The sequence below is a fragment of the Psittacula echo genome, assembly GCF_963264785.1.
Source record: "Psittacula echo genome assembly, chromosome: 5".
NCBI lineage: Eukaryota > Metazoa > Chordata > Aves > Psittaciformes > Psittacidae > Psittacula > Psittacula echo.
Genome location: NC_137739.1, coordinates 53,252,684 through 53,264,229, shown reverse-complemented (window position 1 = coordinate 53,264,229; position 11,546 = coordinate 53,252,684). Strand labels below are relative to the sequence as shown.

Here is an 11,546-nt window from a genome sequence, read left to right as displayed (position 1 = left end):
TGCCTCTCACCTGCAGTACAGACATAGCAGCACTAAACCAATCCACTCGATCAGACACAGACACCAAAATGAGCCCCTCATAGTGCCTCGGTGCTGTGCTTCTCCGCACACATGTGCCTTGATCTCTCCCAGCCTCTACTCTGACATCTCATATCTTCAGGTTGTGGAAAACACTGTCACCCAGTAATCTGCCCCTTTTCCTGCTCTGTGCATATCACTGGTGTGATCAGTCCTATCTCTGAATGGAGGAGGGGCTGGCTGACCAAATTTCTTTAATTAAAAGAAAAAGGATCGGGTTTATTCCAGATAAGCAGGCAGGATTAAAATAGAAAGAATAGACAAGGGGCAGCTGTCAGCACTCCAGCTGATCTAGTGTGATTATTAATAACGATAAGCAGGAGAAGAGGGCTAATAAAAGGATAATGAAGTGGTCCTGAAAGTGACAGGAGATAGAGCCCGATAAGAGGGCCCATGGCCCAGAGCTACTCTGGCCCCAATGAGGTTGGTGGGGAGCAGCCTGCTGGGGCAGACTCGGACAGCAGGGCACTAAGAAGAAAGGTTTCATCTCCCCAGGGACCATGGCAGAGAGATTAATGGGCTCAGAAGCTCTGGATGTCCATGTCATGCAGCATTCATGACTGAATCAATCAGGATTCAAGAAGGGGAAAATGGATGACCCAGGGAATTACAGACCAGTCAGTCTCACCTCTGTGCCTGGCAAACTCTTGAAGCAGATTCTCCTGGAAGGCATGCTAAGGCACATGAAAAACAACAAGGTGGTTGGTGACAGCCAGCATGGCTTCACTAAGGGGAAATCCTGCCTGACCAATTTGGTGGCCTTCTATGATGGGGCTATGGAACAGCAGTTGATGTCATCTACCTGGACTTGTGAAAAGCGTTTGACACTGTCCCACACAACATCCTTGTCTCTAAATTGGAGAGACATCAATTTGATGGGTGGACCACTCGGTGGATAAAGAACTGGCTGGATGGCCACACGCAAAGAGCTGTGGTCAATGGCTCAATGTCCGGCTGGAGACCAGTAACGAGTGGTGTCCCTCAGGGATGGGTGTTGGGACCAGTCTTGTTCAACATCTTTGTCGGTGACATGGACAGTGGGATTGAGTGCGCCCTCAGCAAGTTTGCTGATGACACCAAGCTGTGTGGTTCGGTTGATATGCTGGAGGGAAGGGATGCCATCCAGAGGGACCTTGACACACTTGTGAGGTGGGCTGATGCCAACCTCATGAAGTTTAACCATGCCAACTGCAAGGTCCTACACCTGGGTCAGAGCAATCCCAGGCACAGCTACAGGTTGGGCAGAGAAGAGATTCAGAGCAGCCCTGCACAGAAGGACTTGGGGGTGCTGGTCAATGAGAAAATGAACATGAGCCGGCTTCAGTGTGCGCTCGCAGCCCAGAAAGCCCAACCGTATCCTGGGCTGCATCAAGAGGAGCGTGACCAGCAGGTCGAAGGAGGTGATCCTGCCCCTCTACTCTGCTCTCGTGAGACCTCACTTGGAGTATTGTGTGCAGTTCTGGTGTCCTCAACATAAAAAGGACATAGAACTGTTGGAACAAGTCCAGAGGAGGGCCACGAGGATGATCAGGGGACTGGAGCACCTCCCATATGAAGGCAGGCTGAGAAAGTTGGGGCTGTTCAGCCTGGAGAAGAGAAGGCTGCATGAAGACCTCACAGCAGCCTTCCAGTATCTGAAGGGGGGCTATAGGGATGCTGGGGAGGGACTATTCATCAGGGACTGTAGTGACAGGACAAGGGGTAACGGGTTCAAACTTAAACAGGGGAAGTTTAGATTGGATATAAGTAAGAAGTTCTTTACTGTAAGGGTGGTGAGGCACTGGAATGGGTTGCCCAAGGAAGTTGTGAATGCTCCATCCTTGGCAGTGTTCAAGGCCAGGTTGGACAGAGCCTTGGGTGACATGGTTTAGTGTGAGGTGTCCCTGCCCCTGGCAGGGGGGTTGGAACTAGATGATCTTAAGGTCCTTTCCAACCCTAACTATTCTATGATTCTAGGATGCTTCCCAGGCTGTGGCTGCAAGGAGTGTAGGTCTCCCCCCCAGGTAAAGCATGGCCATAGGAGGACTGGTCTCACCAGGGCAGCTGATTGTGCATCCATCAAGGTGCCCCACAGCTGAGACCCTGTCTTGGCTCTCACTCAGCTCTGCGCAGTCCCAGCCAAGCCCAGGACTGGAATTCTACATTTTAAAAGGGAGCACAAGAGGGAGAAGCTGCAGAGGTATGGGGACAGCTTCTGGGAGAGCACAGAAGCAGCATGACGCATCTCTGCCCCATCTGGGGGTCACCCACTGCTGTGGTTTCTCCTGGGTCTGTCAGCTCTTTAGGCCACGAAAATATCCCATACCCTAGGCAGTTGTTCAAACAGGTGGAAGGATGTGGGTGAAGAAAGAGCAGCCAGTGAAGGACTGACTCTGGGTGCCCTATCCTAAGGGAAAGCTCCCATGCAGAGCGTGAGGCACAGGCAAAGACAGCTTCAGCCTGGAAACAACACACTGCACCCACCTGTACTAGCTGGATACAGTTCCTGGCTGTGGTGCAGGTCAGTCAAGGGGAAATAAGGCATGGAAAGTTATTTCCCGGGAGCCATTAAACAGAGAATTAAATCTCACCTAACAGCAAATACAACCTCTCCTTTCTCTGTCAAGGAGAGGATCAAATCATCTGTAGAGATGCAGTGGAAAAGAAGGAAGAAGGAGACTGAGGAGTCAGAGCCTCACAGCAAGCCACAGAACAAGTCAGAGGGATGAAGAACAGGAGACTGTCAGAGAATGCTGTGGGAAGAATTAAGGCTGCTTGGGACAAACTGGATTAGTTTCTATTCAAATTGGTCTCTTTTCTATCCAAACATCCCCTTTTCCCTCTCAAGTCTAGAGCAATACTCCTTCTTCAGAAAGAGAAAGACCCTAGCCAGGCTGTGAGGTCCCACCGGGGTGGTAGGTGGGCAGCTGGGTGTAAGCCCAGCCAGAGCAGACACATTGCCCCCACTCTTGGCCATGGGCAGGCAGCAAGCAAGGCCCGACCAAAGGAGTAGCGGGGAATATAGGCTCTGGCAAATGCTGCCTGGAACTGCGCTCCTGCCAACCCGGGTCACTGCGGCAGATGCTAGGAGCATATGCCATGAATTAATTCCACTTTCCCTGAGACACTCAGGCAAGAGGAATGGTGGTACCTTTCCAACTTATTAACATAGGAGCTCCCCACCACCTCCCATCACTTTGTCACACTTAATAAAACAGCCAGCCAGGGTCCCTCTAAGAGGTGCTTCAATGGAAAGTTGCTGGTCTGGCCTTTTTTCAGTTTTTATTTTCTACATTTTTTTTCCAGTGCTGCATATGCTGTCTCAGCCTCAATATTCCACTTCCACCAACAAACTGCACTCTGGTAAGGCATCTCTACCAAGAAAGTCCATAAAGATTGTATCGATTATTATAAGCAAACCCAGAAAGTCCTAAAACTGATAGGACCTAGAACTAGTTTTTCCTTTCTGCCCTTTTACTTCATCTGTGATGAGGCTTGCCATTTGCCCAGGTAGTCTACTGAGCATTGAGCCTACAAGAGGCTACCTGCAGGTTGATACTTACAGCCATCCAGAATCCCAGCAAATCCCTAGGCAGACACCCCACATCAGCTCACTGAGCTAACCATGCTGTTGACAACACACACTTCGACAGGTTTGCAGCTCTCTCTCAGCACTGTATGAACAAAGCAGAACAAAGAGTAAGCAGGACACAAGACTCTACACTGAATTGCTATCTCTAAATTGAAGATGGGAACTGCTCACCAGGTATATGAAAGCCATGTTTGAATCAGGAACTTGACGTTACTTGTTTCTAATGCTGATTTTGCCACAGATTCGTTGTGTGGCTCCAGGTACACCTCTACACCTTGCTTTATCCCACTGTGATACAGGTCTGTGGAGACCAACAGGGAATTACTGCTATATTCCTTGGCTAGGCACAGCCCGGAGGGCTGATTTGAGCCCTTAGGAACCAGGCACACTGTTCTGAAAACTGTCTCACTTCCCGCCTCACTTGACAATCAACCAGAGCTACACCTTTTCAGGCTGCAAGAAAAAACGTATACCTGCCCTTTCTTCCTTTGCATGCTCTTTCCATGGGACTTTTCAGAAATGCAGGTTCCTGAGGCAGCTTTGTCACAGTTAACACACACTGGTGTATCACCATGCGCCAAGAGCTGGATGGGGCACACAAAAGCACCTCACGGTTTTTTTTTAGCAAAAACTGTAACAGGAGCGGGCTCTTCTCTGCCAGCATCAGGACTTGAGAGAGGAAAAGCAACAGGTTTCAGCTGCCTTCCCAGCACTGCAACCAAAACACGAGTGTGCAAGGAAGGTGGGCAGGAACAGCTTGCTGGAGGAAGGCCAGGAGCCAGACACCCACCTCACCTCCTCCAGCTGGGGAAGGAATTGAAAAGACATGGAAGCAAGTCTCAGTCTATTAAGTTTATTGAAGGAAATTAAAGAGACAACTTGATCACAGTGCACATAAATACTGAAGCAAGGAGAAAGTATCTGACAGCATTGCTTAACTGGGTAAAAGCATAAGCATGCTCAGGGAACAGAAGATGAAACTGAAAACCTGAGTCTAGAAATAAAGCAGATTTAGAACCATAAGGGCAATTTTCTGTTAGAAAAACTAATCAGGAAAGACTTTCAAATACACTATCTGCCTTTCTAAAAGAAAGGCAAAGCTCAGCCACATCTCACTGGACTTTGCCATGGCCTGTATTAGAGCAGGCTGGGCTAAATGATCAAATCCTCCTCTTTCTGCCTTAAATTAAATGAGGCTGTGATTTTTTTCAAGCCTTACTCTTAAACTCTGCCCAGGTATCCACTGGGCTCCCAAGGTCCCAGTGTGGGTACAGGCCTGTCCCAGACACACCTGCCTCCCATCCCAGAGCATCTCTGTCCAGGGCCGCAAGCCAGACAAGGGGAGCCAACAGCATCCATTATTTTTTTCCTTCCAGACTGAGTTGTTGGATTTGTCTGACTTACTAAACTATTATAGTTTGCTTAGTTTATTGTTTTTCCTGGAATGTAGGAAGCATTTGAAATTCTGTTTGAACCATAGGTGTCACAGAAACATAGACTCTAGCTCAGCTGGGAAGTTTCTCTTCATACCAAAACAGCTTTCTTTGCTCAGAGAAAGACTTCAGGATTATTCTCCATACACCCGCCTTCCAAGCTTCTGTCTCACCGAGTTTTCTCATTGTAGGGGAGATTTCTTGGTTGTAAAAAACAGCTTGTCTCTCCTTGAGACAGATGAGCCTCCCCATACTTTGGTGGCCCCAGACTGGTACCCGATTGCTTCTCTCATTGGTAGAATTGTTTAGCATATCAACTCTGATCTGAAATTTTGCAGAGTACTGAATTCACAGTGAGTTATTTGACCTGTCCTGCTGTCAGCACAAGAGTGGGAATGCAATGTTCTCTTATACCAAACGAGTTAAGAAAAGCAGCACAGCAAGCCTTCCTCCCAGCACCTGCACTGCCTCCCAGAAGAATATAGCAAGATTCTCCAACAGCACAAGGCTTTGAAGGACATTGGCTTAGAAGTAATGTTCCTGTTTCCTTCGAATAATGACCAAGGTTCTTTGAGAGCAAGGTATTAACAGCTAAATGGGTTTTTCTTTAGATGACAATAAGACTGGCTTACTTGGCTCCAAGGAGACACCCACCAGGGAGTTACCTTGTTTCAGAGCAGCAGGCTCCATTCTTTCACATGCACGGAATAAACAGTGTTTTCATTGCAAACCACCTATTGCCTGAAGCTATCTCCATTCAGGCTGTGATCTCATCTGATTGCAAAAGCTAAGTGGGGTTAGGCCTGGTCAGAATTTAGCTGGGAAACCTGAAGCAAAAAAAAGAGGTGCTGTAAGAAGTGGTGTTGATGCTTCCTCTGAGTCAATACAGAGGTAATATTTCAGAAGAGAGGTTAAACTAGCAGGGGGTGGCTGGAGGCTGCTGGATGAAATGTAAAATGGGTAACCTGGCATTAACTCATGGCATCTGTTGTGAGGAAGATGGTAATCTTCATGTCCCAGGCAAAGAAATCCTATTAGCCTAAACTTCTCTGATAGCCATCACTGAAAACCACACTCCATTGTAAGATGGTCCACTACAGAGAGGCTGCATTTTGGTAGAGGAAAGATCGCCCATTGCAGTTACCTGTAAAGGTGCTAGTGAGATGGAAATGACTGTTCCAAAGTAAATATTTTATTGTATTTAGAACTCTTCATCTCTTTTGAGAACAAAGATTATTATTGCAAAATACCCAAAACTTCTCCCAACTTTTCCTATAAAAAAGTCCTATTTATTTTCATGTCTCAAATAAATTCTCAAATACAAACAAGTGAATAGAAGATTAAAGTGCTAAATTATTTACAGAAGATACAAGTATGAGTTGTCTGGTGTGCCAGCGCTCTAAGGCAGACTGAGGTGGTCCTCTCTCTCAGACTGTCCCAGATCCCACTCGGTCACTAGTTCTGAGGACACCTCTGTGAAGAGATGGTCCCAATCCCAGCTGACATCCTACCAAGAGGAAAAAGAGAAGCATGCTGAAATGGGTGCACACCGAGTTGTATTCAGGTTGTTCTGTCCTGCTTTAAAATATCCCTCTGCCCATACCCCAAATGCTTTCTGACTTTGTTCCTCTGTACCACTCTGTAGAACCACATGGTGGCTACCAAAAGACAAGACACAACACAGCACTGTTTCTCCATGGATCTGTGACAGTGCTAGGCCATTCACATTTTCCTTTACTAGCTCTTTCATCCTGATGAGGACCAATTACAGTGATGCATTAATCTCACACAGAGAAAGCTCTACCTACCTTTAAAATAATATTCAGGGTAAATCAAACCTCCATCAGCTTGGACAAACTCTTCCTTGCCTCTCTCCTCCACTGACGAAGGCTTACTTACCAAGTACAGTCTGAGACATATAACAAGCTTTTGCCTTTTGGTGCTCCCACAAAAAACTCTCACCTCTCGCAGTTCATGCTCTGGAGCCAAAACTTTGGTGAGAAGCTTCAGGTCAACCTCTCCATCCTATGAACACACACACACACAGAGTCACAGTTTTACAGACAGAGAGAAAGTGGACACTGTCATTTCACCAGGTAGGGCCTGCTACAGAAAGGCACATTTGCCTCATACCAGACATATGCTTTGTCCAGGACAATAGTAGGAGCCTCATCTGAGCAGCAGATACCATAGCTACACTATTTACAGACACACAAACAAGCATGAAAGCCACACTGCAGAGAGGAACAGACTTGCAGGCAGACTACAACTTGTTTGGATGATAGAGCTGTGTATTTTGTGCAGCTGAGTATCATTGTGGAGGATGATGGGAGTCTGGAAGGAGAGGGAGTCATTCTGGTCATCCGACAGCAACATCCACTTACCAAAGTTTGAAAGGCAGCATACTTCATTAGATCTTTGTCCAGGTCATGGTAGGTCAGCACTCGGTTCACCTGCACACTGCAACCAAAAGGTGTCAAAGTACAAGCCTGGGTAAGTGTGGAAGCACATTTGAGGAGAAGGGTGGCAAGGACAGTAGTCTGGTGACACCAATCACAGGTGTCCACATCTCCCATGTGGACTCTTGAGAGGGATGTCCCCAGACAGAAGCAAATCTCATTCAGCAAATGAACAGTCATTGACAAATCTGTGTGCTAGGCTGTGCACAGGCATAAAAATAGAATGTGGAGCAAACACAGTCTCCCTCAGAGAAGCCAGCATGCTGGAGAGAAGATCCACAGGGCCAGAAAGAGTACAGGAATGTAACGAACATTCAAACAGCCCCAGTGCTGTGCCAAAGCAGGGTTTGAGAACCCCATGGTACAAGCTACAGAATAGTAGGGACTTTGTGATTTCCATGTCTGAGCTGAGTCACAGCTATCAAATGCAATTTCCTAAAATGCAGCCTTCAAAGAGAAACATGGTGTAGGGGGTAATATACTGTCATGCCACACTTTACATGTGATGCAATTCTATAGTAAAGACCTATGTTAATTTATGTTTGTGTTTGTTCATGAAGTCTTTTTCTATTGCAGGGAGACCGTGGATACAGGAGGAACAGATGCGATTATAAAAGAAGAGAGAAAACAAAGAAATGAACTCCGGTGAGACACAAAGTAATTTCAAATTTACTACTATAAAGTGTCATTTACTTTTGTTAACAGCTATTGTATTACAACAGCTACTCCATACTGTGAGAGAGGCACTTGTGGTCAGGAGTGAGGTATCCCACCCCTCCAAATAATGGTCAACAGAAACCCCAGCCTGTGATCTTGGCAATAGGCCCAACAGAGAAAACTTTCCTGGTATGTTTAAGATAAAAGATCCAAATTTTTATTTCATTTATTTAAAACTTGCTGGTCTCCTGTGAGCTAACCCCAGGACTACTCTGATAATACCCTCAAACAATAGAATTGTACTTTGCAAATTAACTAGGTACTTGAGTAAGGATAACCTGTGGAGGGCAGAGCAGCCTAGAACAATGCATAATCAAAATGTATGAGATAATGCATGTGTGCTGGAGGCATTCCAGATTATACAGGCAACCTTAAGTCAAGAAGTTCCTCATTTTTGAGAATTTGACTTTGCACATCAAATATGTTACTCTAGTGAAGGGTTTGTTTTTTCATATATATAGAGACAGAAGATTCAGTAATTGCTTCCTCTATGTAATCAGAAACAAGAAGTTTGCCCTATTGAGCTTGGAGCCCTACTGCCACAATACACAGCACCAAATCCTGCTGAATGGCACTGTTGTTGACATTCAGAGAGCATGAGATAAAAAGGAGTTAAATTTCACCAGCCATTTCGCATTGCTGATGAGAGGCTCAAGAGCACCTGACAGTGCTCTTACCTGGGGGGAGCTGCCACTTGCATGGCCAGATCTTCCTCCTGGACTTCCTCCAAGTCAGGGATCACAGGAATGTCTGCAACAAGAGAAAGCAGCAGCAGTAAGTGGGGAGTGTTGTGCTCTTCTCTCACTAGAGACAAAGTTTCCTTTGCTTCACAGATATGAAACAGCCTGCTTCTTATTTGAGGAAAACACAAGAGAGTTATTTAGCAATGACTAGAAATATATTGTTCAATATTAAACAAAGCAATAAAGCTTTGAAGCTTGGGGTCAAAAGAAATCTTGCAAGAGAAGCAGATTTGGGCTGGGTAGGACTCCATAGGCTACAGACCATGCATGTGAACACAACCTTGAAGCTGAAAGGAGCCAGCTGCACTAAGCCCTGCTACCTATTTGCCATCATCCTAACAATGGCAAGAATTTGCCTCTTATAAGGTGTTACCATTTGCTCTGTTGCCAATCACTTAGGCTCTATTAGAAATAAAACATGGGGCAGAAACTGAGACAAGCCATGTAAAACTATGAGTTGAGGGAGCTGCTAGCGGGGCCTCAGGCTGTGCAGAGGCCTATGACCTCCCTGATAGCTGGAGAAGGAAATGCTGGTGGTCTAGTAGATACAAAGGCTAAGGGAGATGCATCTGGTTGTAATGTCATAAACCTTTTCATGATTTCCACTGTGACCCTGGAAATGGCTGATGTCTGGGTCACTGAGTGTGACCCAGCACAAGGAATACAGCTGCTCCACCTAGGATGGATGCTAGAGACAAAAGCGTGGAGACGAGGAAGAACTGGGTGCACATAGAATCCTGCTAAAGGAGCAAGGTTCTGACCACACGTCACACTTTTTGATTTGACAAAGTGCTATAAACAGAGATGGGAGAGAGGAAGAGACGGGAAAGTAACTGGAGGTGCAAAGCAAGGACAGAATACACCAGCACAGAGCTACTTTAAAGACTCAAGGCCACAAGGGCTCTCCAGAGACCCTGAGCCCTCAGGCTGCGGAGAAGCTGGTGGTTCGGCTCTGGGAAGAGGTATCACTCGCACAGCGTGCGGGCAGAGCTGGCCCCTTCGGCGCTGGAGCGAGCAGGCTGCTCCCAGCTCTGCCGGCAGCATGGCCATGCTGCTGCTGTCCAGCAGCAGGTGGCTGGGCTTGGCTTTGCCCCGTTTTACAGCCCAGGCTGAGATGAATATTCAGAAGCTGGAGGCACATTCCCACCTATGGCGCTCAGAGCTCTGGGCAGGGTCTTCCTGAAAAGGCCCTTGCCCGGCTGCCTGACAGAGCTCCGCAGGCTCCCGGCTGTCCTCGCCTGCTGACCGTCCACTGCGCACCCCCCCCCCGGCTTGCTGGCTGGCGGGCGGGAGGCAGCCCTCGCCCAGCTGCTGCGGGGCACGGGTCAGGCGGGGCCCTGGCGCGGTGGCTGTTTGAAGCCGGCCACACAGTGGGATTTCTCGCTAATTGGCTGCCTGGCGGAAGGCCGAGCGGGACAGGGGCTGTCGCGAGAGCCTGGCCGCAGCACAAGGCAGTGACAGCTTGGCCAGCCTCAGCAGAGCTGTGCCATCTACCCCCGCAGCCGCCCAAGGAGCAGGCGCCTGCAGAGCAGCTCTCCAACTACAGCGAACTTCCCAAAGACATTTAAAGGGAAACTGCAGCAACAGGCCCCAGGCCGCAGGAAGCTTCTGCAAGAAATGCCTCAACAGTGCATCGCTAGGCATCCAGGGCAGATCTCTTCCTCTGTCTGCTTGCAGGGACAGTCCACAGTAGAAGCTGCTATCCTGCTGGCTCTTCCCTGCAGGGCTCCCAGATCTTGCTAAAATCTGTAGCAAAGTGCCATTACTGGACACAAGTATCTCCATGGACAGGCAGGCTGACCCGCGGAGGCACCTGGTAAAACCTGCTTAGTGATAGTGTGGGAGAGAGTCCCTGTGTATAAGCAACATAGACCAAGGAGAGAACAGACTGGTTAGACTGGTCCAAGGGGAGGGCACTGTGCAGAGGTGCCCTGTTAAGTCCAGGCAAACAAGCATGGCAATGAGACACAGCTTAATCTCGCCTGAGCTAATTTATCCTTTTCAGCAGAACACTATGAATGGTGCTCATCAAACTGTTTGGGAACAGAGCTACCCTCGCCAATGGAGCAGCATATCCTGTAGCAGAAGGTCAGATCCTTATCCCCTTTTGACAGCAGAAACGTGGAAGAAGTTTGCAGCAAACTGCAGCACTTTCTTCACTCAGTGCTCATTTTAGCAGCTATTTCTGAGGTCTGCTTTTCCCAGTTCCCTTTGGCTTTTGTTGATCTTTTTTTGCACAAGAAAAAAACTGTAAACTCAGGGCTCGCATCAGTGATGGAATGTTCCATTAAGCAGGTTCCTGAAGGCTCCTGGATTCTCCAGAGCTGATTTTATCTCACTGTCATTGAATTCCATGGAGAGACTACCAAACCCCTTGCAGAGCACTACCTCTACTCTCTGTTAGCAAAATCCAGGCAATAGCATAGAAATTCTTTCCAAAAGAAATTCAAGGCTCCGATATTTTATAGACACTTTGAAAATATTTAAGACAGAAGAGCTGGAAACGCTCTGGGGGCTCCTGCCAGCCCCTCCAACAAAGGCCAGA

The 11,546-nt window shown here is 47.6% G+C and overlaps 1 protein-coding gene across 2 annotated transcripts in view; it reads right to left on the bottom strand.

The window, feature by feature from the left end:
- Positions 1 to 6,481: 6,481 nt before the first annotated feature.
- IFT43 (intraflagellar transport 43) overlaps positions 6,482 to 11,546 on the bottom strand; it is a gene marked incomplete at its 3' end in the record, with an annotated part of 45,817 nt that continues 40,752 nt past the window's right edge. Inside the window, exons 6-9 of one of the 2 annotated variants that reach the window (XM_080619143.1) lie at positions 8,936 to 9,008; positions 7,467 to 7,542; positions 7,045 to 7,107; positions 6,482 to 6,589 (exon numbers count right to left, since the gene is read on the bottom strand). In XM_080619143.1, coding sequence (XP_080475269.1) covers positions 6,482 to 6,589; positions 7,045 to 7,107; positions 7,467 to 7,542; positions 8,936 to 9,008 — 320 coding nt within the window. Of the gene's footprint in view, positions 6,590 to 6,839; positions 7,108 to 7,466; positions 7,543 to 8,935; positions 9,009 to 11,546 lie in introns of those variants that run through there. The other variant, XM_080619142.1, reaches the window with a different exon arrangement.